The 18,084-nt window shown below is 32.1% G+C and overlaps 1 protein-coding gene across 14 annotated transcripts in view; it reads left to right on the top strand.

The window, feature by feature from the left end:
• HECTD2 (HECT domain E3 ubiquitin protein ligase 2) overlaps positions 1 to 18,084 on the top strand; it is a 163,540-nt gene that overhangs the window by 111,313 nt on the left and 34,143 nt on the right. For all 14 annotated transcript variants that reach the window (XR_013161632.1, XR_013161631.1, XR_013161633.1 and 11 more), the window contains 3 exons: positions 8,631 to 8,695; positions 13,184 to 13,229; positions 15,199 to 15,308. Coding sequence is in view for 8 of the 14 variants with exons in the window: in XM_077125459.1 (XP_076981574.1) it covers positions 8,631 to 8,695; positions 13,184 to 13,229; positions 15,199 to 15,308 (221 nt within the window). In the remaining 6 variants the exon portion in view is untranslated. The remainder of the gene's footprint in view (positions 1 to 8,630; positions 8,696 to 13,183; positions 13,230 to 15,198; positions 15,309 to 18,084) is intronic.

The following is an 18,084-nucleotide window of genomic DNA, read 5'->3' as shown; positions in this document are numbered from 1 at the left end:
ATATTCTGGAGCAGCTAGAAGGAAGAATCTGAAGGGACTGTATGGTAGCTGATGACAAACTCTGGAATCTGTCCTGTAGCTATTTGTTGAAGAGTGCTTTGAAAACTATTGTTTTTTTTTATTTCTTTGCTTTATATATATGTTATATTATACAATAAAAAAAGTTAAAACAAATTTAATTGGCATAACTAGATAGATTATTTTTTTTTTTAACTAACAGAATCAGGCAGAAAATACCTTTTCATTCAGTCCTTGTTTAGAAAGTCTAAAATAAAATCATGCTTTATTTACTCAGCAAAAAGAAGCTATTTGATTGTATTGGAATTGCCTTGAATCTATAGATCAGTGGTTCTCAAACTGTAGCATGTATTAGAATCACAGGAAGGACTCATTGAAATATACTTTAGAGTCAGTGGGTCTGGGATGGAGCTCAAGAATTTGCATTTCTTGTGAGTTCCCAGGTTGTACTCTAGATCAGTTTTTGTTAAACTGACATCCTTCCAGTCCTTCAGATGATATATCCCTCCAATTACTTAGAAGATCTTTAATTTTGATAGTATCTTATCATTTTCTGGATAGAAGTTTTATACATTTCTTTGTTAAATTTATTTTTTGTATTTGATGTTATTCTAATTTCATTTCCTAGTTATTGCTAGTATATAAAAATACTTCTATATCTTTAGCTTTATCTAGTGACCTTACTAAATTCATTCATTAATTTTAACAGTTCATTTAGATTTTCTATGTGTACAATCATGACATTTGTGAAAAATGCAAATTTTATTTCTTTTTTTTCCAATCTTTATATCTTGTATGTATGTTTTGTATGTATGTATGTGTATATTTACCATATTGGACTGGCTAGGACTCTTTATTTTGAATAAAAGGAGTGACAACAGACAGCCCTTTATTTTGAATAAAAGGAGTGACAACAGACATCTAAAACTTATTCACAATCTCAGTACTTCACCATTAAATACAATGAAAGGGTATTTGTTATCAGAAAAATGGAAATAACACTGCTTACCCTTCAGAATTATTTAAAAATTTTAATGCCAAATATTGGCAATATTGTGAAACAATTGGAATTTTCGTACCCTACTAAGATAAATATAAATTGGCACAACCAGTTTGGAAAATTATTTGTTATTATTTACTAACACTTAACATCTGCATAAACTATGGCCCAACAGTTCCATTCCTAGGGCCACTTCTCTAACTTCTTTTGACTTGAAATAATGTTAATGTTTTATATACAGTAAAAAATCAAACCTACAAACAGGAAGGGAAAATACCCTAAAATGGGACACCAGCAGAAAAAAAATTAATCTAGCTGTATTTTAAATGAATACCATAACCATAAAAAAAAACAAATTAAGCCAAGTAACTGCTAGACACAGTACTTGAGTATATATTTGCAATCTAAAGATTAAAAAAAAAAGTCTTCAACTTTGGTTAGTGGTTTTCATTTTTACAGCAGTATAGGTTAACAATCCTGAAACTATTTTCTACGTATTGTTGAATTAAACAAAAGAGTAAATATGTTGATGATGTTGGTAGCCAACTTTCTTAATTTGGGAAAAGATAGGTTCAAATATGGAATGGGAAAAGCTAGAAAGAACCCTAGGTGTGTGTTGAACTGAAATTAGACATTTCATAATGAACTCATGATTTTTAATAGATATTGATTCTTGTGTGTGTGTGTTTGTGTGTGTACTAGCCCTGTCCACTGAAAGAGCCTGGAAACAATAACACCATAGTAGTAATGAGCACTTAGCACCCAGATCTTGGTTTCTATATACCACTCCCCACTAAAAGTAATCAGAGGTCGTTGGAGAAATGGATGATTCCAGGGCTGAAGCAGGGCAAGTACAGATGAAATTGGAAGATCTTGTTCCACATAGTAGAAAAGTGCATTTTTTAAAATGGTATGGCTATGACACAGGAGCAAGTTTGAAGACTTAATGGTCAAATCTGAGACAATTTTGGCCACTAAAATAAAAATTATAATAATGAATTATAACCCACTGAATAAAATAGGAACCATAACCCCATACTGATAATGAATAGATAATAGGTATATAGGTAAAAATATTGATATAGGTATATAAATGTAGGAGACAGGAAAGGCCTTTTATACAGTAGAATGTAAACTAATAAATGTAGAAGGAATAACGAAATTTAAAACCACTATTGCAACTATCAGAGTAATAATTGATTCAGTTGTTATCTTAACTAGTTAACACATATATCCTGATATGATGTACTCAGAAAGTCACATTGCTTATGAGTCTTTCTGCCAAAAATGCATAATGTTTCTTTGCATTTAGTCATGAGAAAACAATAGACAGATATAAATTAAGGAATATTCTACAAAAATAAATGGTCTGAAGTCTTTAAGAATGGGTGGGGGGCAGGCCACGGTGGCTCAACAGGCAAGAATGCTCACCTGCCATGCCAGAGGACCCAGATTTGATTCCTGGTGCTTGCCCATGTAAAAAAAAAAAGAAAAAAGAAAAAAAGAATGGGTGGGGATACTGAGGAGCAGTTCTAGAGTAAAGGAGACTGTTTTAGATTGCTAAAGTGGCCAGAGTGCAATACACCAGAGATGGATCAGCTTTTAATAGGGGATTTACTTAATTACAAATGTATAGTTCTTCAGAGGAAAGGCAGCTGGCTTTCCTCTGGCTTTCTTTGTCATGGGAATGCACACTGGGGACTTCTGCTAGGTTCCCTTCTAGGTCATTTCTGCATTCAAATGACCTTCCAGGGTGATTCCTTTCTCCATCTCCAGACATCTGAGTCTGAGCTCCAGTGCTGAGATGAGGGATGCTGAGCTGCTGAGCTCTCTTCTGACCTCTGTCTTTTATGCCTCCAGCTAATTAAACATCACTCATTACAAAAGGCAGTCCTCTTAGCTGACTGCAGATATAATCAACCATAGATGAATTTCACATGCTGATGATTTATGTTTGCAGCAACAGAATAGGGCATCATCACCTGGCCAGTTGCCACCTGAACCTAACTATCACAGAGACTAAAGGGAAATGACAACTAAATGTCATGCATCCTTTTGGATTAGATCCTGAACCAGGAAAAATTTAATGCTGTAAAATAACATTATTGAGACAATTGGCTACATTTGAATTAAGTCTGTAGATTAGATAATATATTCTAGCAATGTTAAATTTCTTGATTTTGCTAACTATACTATGGTTATATAAGTGAATATACTTGTTCTTAAGAATCATGCTGTAATATTTAGGAATAAAGGGACAATATGTCTGTAACTTATTCTCAAATGGTTCAGAAAATAATTTATATAATTAGAAAGAATGAAAGATAATGCATATGTGGCACACTGTTAACAATTGGAGAATCTTAGCAAAGGGTATGCCAATTTTTTTTTTTTAACTTCTGGCAACATTAAGTTTGAAATTACTCAAAAATTCAAAAGTTTTAAAAATAAGTTGACCTGGAGAGAAGGGCATTAAGGAACCTCAATACTGATGTCACATTGAAACCTGGTGCTTAAGCTTTGTCCTAGCAGTAAGTTGAGGTAGTTGAATAAAAATTCCAGAATAAACCAGAGACTCTAAAGTAGTCCCAAGTGTGAGAAGCTCTCTTTCCCTACTGCCTTCATCACTCTGCTTCCTCTTCCATCTGTCACCCACCAACTTCTAGAAGAAAAAGAAAACATCCTCATTTGATAAGTCTAAGATTCCCACAGAATATCATAAATTAAATATGATCACTAGGTATTCTAATAAGAAATTGACTGTAAATGAGAGTCAGCAGAAATAAGAGATTAAATTTATATCCCTAGGGCTTTAGATATTGAGATTATCAACAGTTAGACTATCTAAAATAATTAGTCAGCTTTAATACCATACAGAATATTTAGAAGTAAAAAAAAAAATAGATGATTTAGCAACAGATTAAAGACAGCTAAAGAAAGAATTGGCAAACTGAAAGATAGAAATGAAAAAATTTCTCAGAGTAGATCACAGAGGCAAAAGAAATAAGAAACTAAAAAAAAAAAGTAAAGATATATAGGGGGTAGAATGATAAAGTCTAAAAAAAATTTCAGTTGAAGTCTCAGAAGTAGAGAATAGAAAGAATAGAGATATATTTAATGGCTGAGAATTTTCCAGAACTGATGTAAGACATGAATCCACAAGTACCACAAAAAGCACAACATGTACTGAGCAAAATTAATAAAAAGAAATCCAATCTAGACAAATAGTAGTAAAATTATGAAACATAAATAAAATGAAGATCTTTTAAGTATCAAAGAAAAAGATCACCCTCAAAGGAATAGTAATTGACTGTCAGCAGACTTATAGCAATAATGAAAGCCAAAAAAACATGGAATGTCTTTGAAATGCTAAACTGTTTGCATAAAATGAATGTCTAATGTGTGGGATAAGAAAAGAGAAAGAGAACCAAAATAATACCATGTGAGTAGGGAACGGTGACTGGAGTAAAAAATATTCTGAGGTGCTCTGAAAAGGGATTAGAATTTTAACTTTAAACTTGTTGACTATTCATGGTAACATTTTTAAGGTAACCTCTAAAATAATACAAGTAGGGCAAATAACACTCTTAACAGAATAGGGGAATGAAAAAAGAAAGCACATTAACAAGTGGAATAAATAAAATGTGATCAATTGTTTGAGAGGCAAGAAAGAGAAACATAAAAAGTAAGTTAAATAGGGTGAGCAACGGTGGCTCAGTGGCAGAGTTTTCACCTGCCATGCCGGAGACCCAGGTTTGATTCCTGGTGCCTGCCCAAGTGAAAAAAAAATAAAGGTTAAATAGAAACAAAAAGAGAGGTTATAGAAAAAAGTCTACATATATCAATAACCACAGCAGATGTATGTTAGTAAACTCACTACTCAAAAGACAGGGTGTCACTTTGGATTTTAAAATATTCAGCCCCATGCTATTTATGAGAGATACCTAAAACATACAAATATTACTAGGTTGAGGTAAAGCTATGGAAGAAGATATGCAGATAGATACATACTAACCAAAAAAAGTTGAAGTAGCTGTTACTAATCTAAGATTGTATATCCCTTAGAAAATAATACTATAGATGATGAGATGAAGGAGAAATCACTGAAGTTGGAAAGATTATACAGAAGAGGTGGACTTCTATTTGGACCTTTAACGGATAAAAATTAAGTAAACACTAAGTCAGTCAGCAAGTATGTAGAGTGCCTTGGTATTTGAGATATACAATGTTGAGCAAAATTCCCAGAATAGATAAACCCCCAAGAATCTTACATTCTAATTTATAATGGGAGCAAAGGGCAGAGAGACAATGGTGTGAAAATAAATGGGAGTTAATTTCAAGTACTGATAAATGTTTTGAAGAAAATTTAATGTGGTAAGGAGTGACAAGGGTTTGCTTTAGCTAGGAAGCCACCTCTGTAAGGTGACCTTTAAGATCTGAATGATGAAAAGGACCCCGCCATGTGGGAATCTATGAAAACAGCACAGTAACAGAAGTTGTAGCGAACACAAAGGCCCTAAGAAGGAAACACAGTTGACAAATTCAGAAGTAAGGCTCATGTGACTAAAGCTTCGTAAATTAATGAGAAAGGAGAAAATGAGGTTATTAGAGATCAGATTGCATAGGGCTATGTGTTTGAATTTTATTGTAATTGCGATGGAAATTCATCAAAGGGTTTTTTAAGCAGGATGGGGGTATGATATGACATGATTTATACTTTAGAAAGATCTCTCTGGGTGCTTTGCAGGGAATGATCTGTAGTGGGGCAAAAGAGTGGAGTTACAAAGGCATTGCAGCGGTCTAAACACTTGATGTTTGGACTAGGTTTTGTCAGTCGAAATAATGAAAAATGTTCAGACTTTGAATATATTTTAGAATACTCTAACCAAGCTTCCGATAGATTGGATGTGGGACTTGAGGGAAAGAGGAAACTGAATGGCATTGCCATTTAAATGGATGGATAAGACACAGTCACCAGCAAAGTGGAGAAAAGTGTTTCAGATGTTGCTGAGAGATTTTATAAGGACTGGACAGAGAATTGACCATTGTGTTTAATAAGCTATAGATAGTTGATAGCTTTAATGAAAACCATTTCAGTGGAATTGCGGGGACAAAAGCCTACATGTTGTGGGCTGAAGAGAAAATGAGAAGGAGAGAAGTGGGGACAGTGATTATAGACAAATCTTGGGAAGTTTCACTCTGACAGAAAGCAGAAAAATAAGTTGGCAGCTGAAAGAGTTCATGGGGACAACTGTGTTTTTTAAATTATAGTTATAATTTTATGCTTATCAAGTTGTAATTGCAAAGCAGGAATGCCAGTTAATGTAAGGAAGATTCCAAGCCCACAAAAAATACATTGAATTAAAAATGCACATAAGATACATCTTTAAATAGGGCACACTGATTCTAAAACTTATATTAAAAAAAAAAACAAGCAAGGAAAACCAGACAAATTACAAAAGCAAAGGGTAGTGAAGGCAGGCTATCATTTTAAGTGTTAAAATGTGTGGAACTACAATGATTTAAAAATTGTCAAACCCTTGAATGAAGAACAGACAAATTGAACGAATGAAAATTTCAGATATAGGGTCAGATATTTACGGATATATAGTAAAAGATGACTTTTAAAAAGCAGTAATTAAAAATGGATTATTCAGTGAGTAATATTGGACCAACTACATACCTATCTCTATCCCCCATCACCCAAAACACAAGTCAGAAGCATCTCAGATATGCTGTGGTAATTAAAAGTCCCCAAATATTAGCCACGTAAAAAACATATTTCTTTCTTAAGCTACATGTCCATTGTGGATTAAAAGGGGTCTCTGCTGTACATTGTATTGAGACATCCAGGCTGAGAGATGTTCCTTCTCCACATTCCAAAGGTGGCAAAGCAGGAAAAAACTCAAACATGGGGCTTTTAATATGAGCAATATATTAGGGTTCTGGCAGGGAATACATACACAGTCAAACTGGATACCTGAGAGAGACGGGACAGGGGAGGGAAGCCATAAGAAACAGTATTGTACCCCAGGGTGAACTTGTAGATGGACTGTGAGGGAGAGGTTTGCCTTTCAGGAGCTGTAACTTTCAGGTAAGGGACACAGCTGGCCCATCATGACCCTGCAAGGAAGAGGGAACTGAGGGAATAAAATACCCCAACTCATCCCTCTTCTGCCGGTATTCACTATTGCCCAAACCCAGAAAAGATGTAGTCTTTAGGGATGAGCCCCCTGGGACAGCTAAATGGAGAAAAATGGATATAGAGAGCCAAATCAGCACAGGTGACTTTAGTATGTATTGTGAAAATGATGGGAATGAACTAGTCGAGAAGGAGAAATTGATGATATGGGAGAGAAATGAGAAAACTATAATAGCCAAGTCCTTGGCAAAGTCAGAGGGGTGGGAGTTGGCTTGGATATGTACAGATGAGGCTAAATTGGTAAAATTGATGGTAGAACAGTAAATCAGTTCTCATCTGGGTGCATCTGTTTTGTCTCTAAACTTCTTGGCAAGGTCATTATCTGAGATTGATGATGAGAAGGAGGTGTTGGATATTTGAGGAGTTATGAAAGGGGTTGAAATAGTTGTCTTGAAAGTAGGGAGTAAATGAACTAGGGAAATGTAGAACTGTCCATGGTATTGAGAGTCCTTTTGAGATTTGTAGTCATAAACTTAAAATAAGTTGTTAGCACAATTGTGTGATTTTCCTCAACCAGGCCTTCCACAGATGGGCAGACACTGAATAAGTGGTTAGTTGAACAGGGCTAGTATTTGCCTTCTAGGTATGACGGTCATGATAAGCAAAGGAAAAGAAAGGAATGATATATAAATTATAAGATACTAGGTTTAATGAATGCTGACAACTATGTCTTACAAGTCATCATTGTGGTTTTTAGATAAATGCATAATATATGCTTGTTTCCTTGGCATTTGTCTCTTTCATATAAAAACATGACACAGAACTTTTAATGATTATTTGAAGCATCTGATTAATGAAGATTTTTTTCATAATTTATTACAAGATAAAGTACCACCTAGATATATGTGTTTTTTCATTCATCCTTATTTGAGATATTTTAGTAATGAATAATTTTTTTTAGTATTTGAATTATTAAACTATAAAAAGTATTATTTTATGCCTTTTCCAAATGTTTTATCCCATAATGAAAAAACCTTTTATCTTGTCGTTGTATTTTTGATTAAGTATAATTTGTTTGTGATTTATTAATTGTGGTTTAACTGCTAATTATAATATGGTATTGGTGGGACTAAATATATGTAAAATAATTGCAATCATTTTATATCATTAAACATGCTACTCTTATCCTGTCATGCCAGGGAAAGTAAAATCGTTTTTCAATTTATAAAACTACTTTTCTTCATCAAAGGACCCACAATATATAGTTGTAGAGACTGCACACCACATATTCCAGGAACCATCTTTCTCCCTAAAGTTCTAAAATGTGAAATTGACACCACCATAAATGGCAGTTCTCAATTACCAAGTGTGTGATCTTAACTATTGAAACAGACCTGTAAATATAATGAACAAGTAAAAGTCAACTAAGTAGCTAATCCTAATTACTTTATGATGTTCTTTTGCCTACAGCCTCAAGACATTCAGAAGACAGTGTTAAAGGGGATTATTAACAGCCTGTTAAGAGAATGGAAAGGGTAATTATAACCAATCCTTAACTAATCAGTAGAGACAGTTAACTTACACATCTCATATTTCGTCAGTATGTGTGTGTATCTGACTCTCAGGAAAGATTTTAGTTGAATTATAATAAGAATGTAGATCAGAAATGAATTATAAATCTTTTACAATAAAATTTTTTAGCTTAAGGCCTGGGACTTCTGAATATGGTTTATAATAGGCTTCAGAGGATCTGTCAATCCTTTAAAATTGGATTTAAAAAATTTTGAGTGTGTTTATATGTACTTTACAAAAATGGGACAGGTTCTTCGATCAGGAACCTAGAATGTAATAATATAGCCATTGTATTTAGCCTTGAGCTTCCTGGTAGCCAGAGAAAATTTTTTCTTATTTCTGATATGAGTGAACAATATAGCTACTGAAATATTTTTTTCTTGGAACAAAATAATGGATTCTTATAAGGAATGATGGGTAATGTAATTGGTAATGTTTTGAGCTATGAATATGCAAAACACACAAATATGTACTTCATATAATTTAAATAACAGCATCTGTTAAAGCCAAAGAATACTATTAAATTGTAATTCAAAAGTTTATACTAAGCCCAATTAAAAATAATATCAAGCCTGAATTCTTAAATGTAGTGTTGAATGTACCCTATATATTTTAATGACATTGTTTTGATTTTCAAAGAAATTCATGCTTATTATTGAAAATTTTAAGAAGGCAAGGAAGTATAAAGAAGAAAGTAAAAATGTTAATATTTTGCAGTATTTTTTTCTAGTCGTCTTTAAAAACAATTGAAATCATATTATATAAATGGTTTCATGACATTTAACCTGTTTTTCCTTATTTATCACCCTAGTACTGAGTTGCATTTTCCTTCTTAAATCACATGTTTAATAACTACCTGATAATCTAGCATATGAATATACTAAATATACCTAACCTTACCTAACCATTCTCCAAAAGTCACTTCTTAAGGTTGTAAGTTTTCTTTGTTATGGAAAATGTCACAATGAACATTTTTGTATCTAAATCTTTTTTCTGAATCTTCACTAAACATTTCCTAGAAGTAGAATTACTACATCAAAGTGTAGGCATTTTTTTTTGTTTTTGTTTTTGATTTTTAAATTGTAAGCATTTTAAGATGTTTAATACATCTGCCAGATTGCATTCTCAACCGGTCATGACAGTGTACTCTCCCAACACTACTGAATAACAGCACCTGACTACACCCTATAGGTTTTGATTTCCAGCAGTATCTCCTTATAATGTTTTGCCTAATTTTATAAAAGAAAAATTGATCTCATTTAGGTACTTTTCTTTAATACTAATAATGTTAACATTTTGTCATTTATTAGCTATTTATATTTCTCCTTTTACAAGTTATCCAAATACATTGCCCATTTTTCAGTTGGAGATTTTCTTGTTTTTCTGTTTGAAACTCTGGCTTATTAAGAAAATTGATCTTTTTTGTAATATGTAATAAAATATATATATATATATATATATTTGAAAATATGTTTTCTCATGTTCCTTGTTTGAAAAAAATCATTTACTGGCCTCAGAGAGGAGAAATTCCCATTACTTCTTAATTAGGTACCCTGGGATTTAAGACTTAAGGCCAAACTGGGAATTAGCTGCTTCCTAAATATGATAGTAAAAGTATCATCACAATCATTCTAATAACTCATACTCACTTATACTATTATTCCCCATGCCCAATAATTCATGTGAACACAAATGACACTGCCAGAATTATGAAGTTCTAGGTGGGACAGAAAAAGACTTGGAAGAAAAGGTAATGTAGATAAGTGCTGAGAAATGGAAATAAGGAGCATGAAAGGCATGAACAGCTGACTATTTAAATGTGTCAAGTAATAGAACATCTTTTGGTACCAATGATTGGTAAATTCTCTCATATCTTACTGGGTTAAACAAAATGTAAATTCAATACTGAGATGCTATTGCTTACTTTCATTTCTATATGCTGCGGATCAAATAATTTACATATCACATATATTTTTTCCTATATTATACAGTCACTAAATTTAAAAAGTTAAGGCTTACTTCCCTTGGCAACACTGTTAAATAATGTTTCATTTAATGGTAAATGAAAGGTTTATTCAGCAAATGGTATGGAGAAAACTGGTTAGTTGGGAAAAAGTCAAATTGTCTCATCCTCTTCATTGGAAGCTACATGTTAGTAAGATCACTCATGTTGTCATCATACTTCTACTTTTCTCCTCACAAGTAAGGAAATCGTTTTGAAGATATTTTATTGTCTTTACTCCTGGCTAGCTTAAATTTCATGTTTTTGGTTTTGAGCACATAGTGTTTCATTGGAAGTGAAGAGATAAATTTAGAAGTAAAAAGGAATTCTTTGGAGAATGGGTGAGCTTAAGCTACTGGTATCTCACATTCTCTCTAATAAGCAAAGTCAAGTCTCCATTCCTCACAATGTGCCAGAGAAAGTTTAAAGTGATAATTTGATGTGATTTATATATCAGGAGCATGAAATTTTTACCCAAAAGTCTTGTTTTATTTTGAATTTATGGTAACATTTTAAATTTATTGAATATTTATATGGGCTTGGTACCTTTTTAGCCATTTTACATGTATTTCTCTTTCAATCCACACTGCAATCCTATAAAATAGGTAATATGATTTTCATTTCACAATTGAAGAAATAATTCACAGAGAAGATAAGTAAATTGCCTAAGTTCACACAGTAAATGCCTGAGTCAGCATTAGAACCCATGCAGTCTGACAAAAAAAGCCTGTGATCTTAACCACTATTTGTGTCCACAAAACTGTATTCTGTGGACTGAAGTACTAGTACATAGGTAGAAAATTGGGAATTGTCATGGTATAGCTATAAAATGGAAAAATATAAGATTTAGCTCTCATCATCAAGAACTTTAATGTTTATGAATTTCCTCAAGCTCCTAAAAATATGAATCCATTATTACTTAGATTACATATGATTTCTAAAATAAAACAGTAGTCTAATTGATAAAGTCTGACAATTATATAGAATATCCTAGACAGAAAAAGATTTTATTTTAAACCTAAATAATTTAAATTATTATTCGGTCAAGATAATTCTTCCAGAAAAAGTATTATTAAATGACTAATTCAAAATATATACATATTCATTTATTTATTTCAAATTTTACATGCATATATTTCAGATACATGGCTTCACATTTTTAAAGGTACAGCTGGTACATTTTATTTTCATTATGTTATGATTAATTTAAATTATTAATAATATTATTAATTATATCTTAATTTCATTATGTTTATGATGAAATTAAACATAATTATGTTATGATTTATGATTTATTTTGTAACTTTGACAGAAACTTAAGTAATAATTTCGTCGCTTTGTTTTCTGAAAAGAAATTGAAGCAGATACTTAAATGTGAACAGTTCTTCCTAACTTTTAATTTTGAAAGCTTTCAAACCACAGAAAAGTGAATGAGTACACTGAATACTTATATATCCATCACCTAGATTTGCCAGTTAACATTTTGCCACATTCGTTTTGCTTTTGCTTTCTCTTCCTCTATGTGTATGTGTGTGTATAAGTTATTTGTAAATTCAAGACATCTCTTGACACTTCACCTCTGATTACTTCAGCATATATTTCATAAGAACATTTTCTTACATAACACCAATATTATACCAAAGAAATTTAAGACTCATACAATAACACTCTATAAGATGCAGTCCACATTTAAATTTTCCCAGTTGTCCCAGAAGTGCCTTTAATATGTGGGTTTGTTTTTCAATCCAGAATCCAGTCAAATATAATGAATTAGATTTGGTTGTCATGTAAGTGAACCATTTTTAATTCAAGAAGTTACTTCTAGGCACTGGTAGGAGAATATATATAATAGATATTGAGAGGGCTAGAGCCCTCAGGAATAACAAAAACCCTTGATAAAAGCTGATAATGTGAAAATCCAGATAATCATGGAAAAATTAAAAATTATTTTTCAAAGGTGTTGTTCTTTTAATTAGAAACATCCTAGATGCATGTTAAATTGTGATTTGATTTGCAGACATTTCTTATTTATTACTTCAGGAATGGACTTTTAAATTCAAGCATGTTTTCTTTGTTTAATTCATAAGTAATCTTAAGTGAAAATACCAGCTATCACCTATTAAAGTAAAAACAGTATTCTCAAGTGGTTGATTGTCAGAATTTAACTGTTTCTAGAGTTAGTCATGATATTTACCTCACAAAATGTTGTAGCCTAGTTAACTCAGTCTTTAAGTATCATCAGAACCACCTAGAGTAGGCACAGGAGGAGCCTCTATTCCCAGTGTATTATGAACTTGTTACTGTATCACTAAAAATTCATATTAATTTAATTGTAAGTTTTTACTTTAATTAACTCAGTTGTTGATTAAAGCATTTAATGATTATTTTAGTTAGGTATTATAAGATTAAAGGTTACATCCATAATCAGTTATGCTTGTATCTTTTTCAGTCCACGAACAAAAGATGATCTTAGAGCATATTTTATACTTTTACAGGTAAGAAAGCAAGAACTTATTTGACATTGTCTAATTCAGAGCTCAGTTTATGCATTTGTAAGTGAAATAATATCAAGCATTAAGTATTATTTTAGGCAACATTATTGATACATTTTTAAAAATTATAGTTATTTGAGAACAGAGGACTAAAGCTCTAACAAATAAACAATGGGAAGCTAAGTTTTCTACAATATTAAAATTAAAATTTCATCCTTACCTACCTGCTGTGGTATTCAAGAATAAACAGAATAGAAGCCTTTCTTCCTCCTCCACTCAGCCTCTTTTCTTATAATTAATTTTAATGAGTACCAAGACTTCTTTATTTCCCACAACTAGTGGATTTATAATTTTCTTACGTATTTTTCAATATACTTAAGTTAGCATTCTCATGGAAACATAAAAATTGTTTCTGTTTGCTAAAGCAAAGATGAAATTTTTCCTTTTGAGTGATACAGATTCATAGATACAAAAATAAGTTAAGGTCCGGACAAATAAAAAGAAATTCTTAATTTTTATTATTTCTTTGAGAAAGAAATATGTTATTGCCATAGCTAACATACATTTGGTTTTTTGTTTGTTTGTTTGTTTGTTTTTTACATGGGCAGGCACCGGGAATCAAACCCGGGTCTCCAGCATTGCAGGCAAGAACTCTGCCTGCTGAGCCAACATGGCCCACCCCATTTGTATTCTTCTTTACAACATAAAGAAGGTGTTCATATATATTATCTTATTTAAAACTAAGAAAAAATATATTAAATAAGAAATAGTATTTTGTTCAATATTATGTCCAATAAAGGAACTATGTGAGGTAGGGATAGAAGTGGGGAATGAGGAAAAATGAAATAAATGACCAAGAGATGTTTAGAAGAGAAATGAAAGGAGGGAATATAGATGAGAGAGAAAAACAGAAAAATAGAAAAAAAAGGAGGAATTATATGTAGAGATAGTAAAACTAGAAATATGACAGCATGAAACTCAAGTTTTTAGGCAAGTCAGCAGTAAACTCTGCTCATGATATTCTGTTCTTCTCATGAGCCAGAGGAAATATATGTAGGGTTAGTAAATCTAGAAATATGACAATATGAAATTCAAAATCTTAGGCACTTCGGCAGTAAGCTTTGCTCATGATGCTCTGTCCTTCTCATGAGCCATCACTAGACAAAGTCATAAACTAAGGTCATCCCCAATTTTGAATTCTCCTTCCAATAGGTCAGTTTTGAAAAGCACATTATTTAGTACAATTTCAGTTTATTTTTAAATAAGATTTATCTCTTCTATTGTCCATTGTGATGGAGTTCTAAATTTGAAACATAACTAGAGATTTTGCTTGGTTAAACACTCGTTCAGTGTCCCTTTGACATTTAAAAGTTGTCCAAAGTTATTGTGTGGTCCTGCCTTTGTTCTTTCTGAGATATAGTACTATCTCATTTCACAGTGGCAGAAGTTTCACAATCAACTTTTATTTCATTTTTCTGGCATGCTTTTTTTTTTTAATCAAGGAAAACCCAGGTTTTTTGTTTAGTAGTTGGATGGTAGTGATTGCCACCATTTATAAAATGCCTGCTTCATGTCAGGCCCTGAACCAAGCATTTTCAGTACATTTTATTTTTTATTACTCAAAGTAACTCCTAAGATAGATATTATCATTCCTACTCTACAAATAAAGAAACTGAGAATCAGAATGTAAGGAACACGCCTAAAGGCACAGTTAGTAAGTGGTAGAATTAGCCCTCAGACCCAAGTCAGTCTTAATTCCAAAGCCCATACTTTTTCAACTGTACTGCAGTGTAAATCAAAGTCTCTTTGTTACTTCAAAAACAAATAGACTATTGTTTCAAAGGATAGTCACCTAGTATTTCATAATCTCAAGATTAGTTTCCTGAATTTACCACTTATCTCATTAAGCTTAGTGTCTTTCTTTTTACAGGTTACAAAATTTTAACACAATTATCTTTAATATCTTTTTCAGAATCCTCAATTTAATAACACATCTACGTATGTCATCTATGCTCACTTGCTACGACAGATAGCTACTTTAGTGGAAGCTGACCATCATTTCCTAGTTCACTGGTTTAAAAAGTAAATCATTCTCTGACATTAATAACTTTTTAGTCTCACAGTTTTATGTGTAAAACTTATTTGTAATTTTACAGTAAAATATATTTAAATGTTTTCAGATCTTTAGAAATTATGTTTATAATTTATAATGCTTCGAAAGCCAATTATGGGTAATTATAAATGTTGGTACTATTACATTGTATTTTTTGTAATGCAATTCCACTTCTTACTTCCTAAAAAGCAAATACATAAAAAGTAATGATAAATCTATAGTTTTTGGACATACAAGGTACAAAGATATAATTGGTAATAAATACAAAAAAGGTGAGATGACCGTATAAGAGCAGTGTGTGTACACGCTATTGAAGTCAAATTGGTATTCAACCAAATATGATTGTTATATATTTAGGATATTAAACTTTAGTCCCATGGTAAAGCAAGGAAAATATATGAAAAAAATATATCTAGATCGAAATGAAAAGGAACTTAATATGGTACAATGCAAAATATCATATAAATATGAAAAAAGCCATTAATGGAAAAATTGAGGGACAGTAAAGGTATGAGACTTAGAGAGACTAAATAGCAAAATGGCAAAAAAAAAAAAAAGTCCTACAATATGAATAGTGACTTTAAATATAAACTCTCCAGCCAAAAGGCAGAGATTGGCAGGATGCATAAAATAATATGCTATCCACAAGAACCATACCTTAAATTCAAAGACAAGTAGGTTGAAAGTGAAAGCATTGAAAAAAATATACCATGCAGGTAGTAACCAACAGAAAGTTGGGGTAACCATCCTAATACCAGATAAAATAGGTTTTAAGTAAATCCTGTTATGAGAGACAAAGATGGTTATTATATACTGATAAAGGGATCAATTCAACAAGAAGACATAATTATAAATATATTTTCATCTAACACCAGAGCCCCAAAATATATGAACCAAATAATGATATATCTGAAGAGAGAAATGAATAGTTCTACATTAATTGTAGGAGACTCTAATACACCACTTTCAATACTGGATAGAACATCTAGAAGAAGATCAGTAAGAAAATAGAAAACTAAAATGATATTCTAAATCAACTAGAACTAACAGACATTTATAGAACACTTCACCCAACAACAACAGAATACACACTCTTTTTGAGCTTATATGCATCATTCTCCAAGACAGACCATATTTTACTCAGAAAACTAAAGTCTTTAGTTCCAAGTCTCAATAATTTTAAAAATATTGAAATCATACAAAATATCTCCTCTGAGCACAATGGAATGAAGCTAAACATCAGTAACTCACGAAGAAGTGGAAAATTCCCAAATGTGTGGAAATTAAACAACTTACTCAAACAAGCAATGGATTAAAGAGGAAGTCAAAAGGGAAGTTAGGAAATATATTGAGGTAAATGAAGATGAAAATCCAACATACCAGAATTTATGGGATGCAGCAAAATCAATGCTGAAAGGCAAATTTATAGTTCAAAATGCTTACATTAATAAAGAAGAAAGAGATCAAATTGAAAAGCTAACCTCAAAACTGGAAGAACAAAGAAAAGGAGAGCAAACTAGCCCAAAGCGAGCAGAAGGAAGGAAGAACAAAGATTAGAGTGAAGAGAAATGAAATAGAGAGCAAAAACGTTAGAGAGAATCAACAAAAACAAAAGTTGGTTCCTTGAAAGGAGCTATAAAATTGACAAACCCTTAACAGGACTGATGAAGAGAAAAAGAGAGAGGACACAAATAACTAAAATCAGAAATGAAAGGGGGAAATTTACAATTGACCCCACTGAAATAAAAAAGACTATAAGAGGGTTCTACAAACAACTGTACATCAATAAATTAGATAATCTAGATGAAACAGGCAAATTCTTAGAAACACACAAACTACCTACACAGACTCAAGAGAAGATAGAAGATCTCTACAAATCAATAACTAATAAAAAGATTGACTCAGTCATTACAAGCCTCCCAAAAGAGAAAAGCCCAGGACCAGATAGGTTTACAGGGGAATACTACCAAACATTCCAAGAAGAATTAACACCAATCCTGCTTGAACACTTCCAGAAAATTGAAGAGGAGGGAACAACCCCTAACTCATCCTATGAGGCTAACGTCATCCTCGTACCAAAGCCATATGAAGATACCACAAGGAAAGAAAATTGCAGACCACTATCTCTCATTAATGAAGGTGAAAAACCCTCAGTAAAATCCTAGCAAACTGAAACCAATAGCACATTAAAAGAAATATACACCATGACCAAGTGGAATTTCTTAGACTTTACATCCAAAGCACAAGCAATAAAAGAATAAATAAATGAGAGCTCATAAACATTAAAAATTTTTGTTCGTCAAAGGATACTGTCATAAAAATAAAACAACCTACATATTGACAGAAAATATTTGGTAGCCACATATCTGATAAGAGTTTAATATCCAGAATATATAAAGAAATCCTTCAACTCAACAACAAAAAGACAAACAACCCAATTTAAAAATGGGCAAAAGACTTGAATAGACATTTCTCAAAAAAATACATACAGATGACCAAAAAGCACATGAAAAGATACATAAATCATTAGCCATCAGGGTATATAAATCAAAAACCACAATGAGACACCATTTCATACCCACTAGAATGGATAATATATATATATATTTTTTTTAATGGGAAAACGCAAGCGTTAGAATACGGAGAAATAGAAACACTCATTCATTGCTGGTGGGAATGTAAGATGGTGCAGCTGCTGTGGATTATAGTTTGGCAGTTTCTCATAAAGTTAAAAATAGAATTACC

This window comes from Tamandua tetradactyla, chromosome 13, assembly GCF_023851605.1.
Source record: "Tamandua tetradactyla isolate mTamTet1 chromosome 13, mTamTet1.pri, whole genome shotgun sequence".
Lineage (NCBI taxonomy): Eukaryota > Metazoa > Chordata > Mammalia > Pilosa > Myrmecophagidae > Tamandua > Tamandua tetradactyla.
Note: the sequence above shows the minus strand (reverse complement) of the source record. Positions and strands in the feature narration are given on the sequence as shown.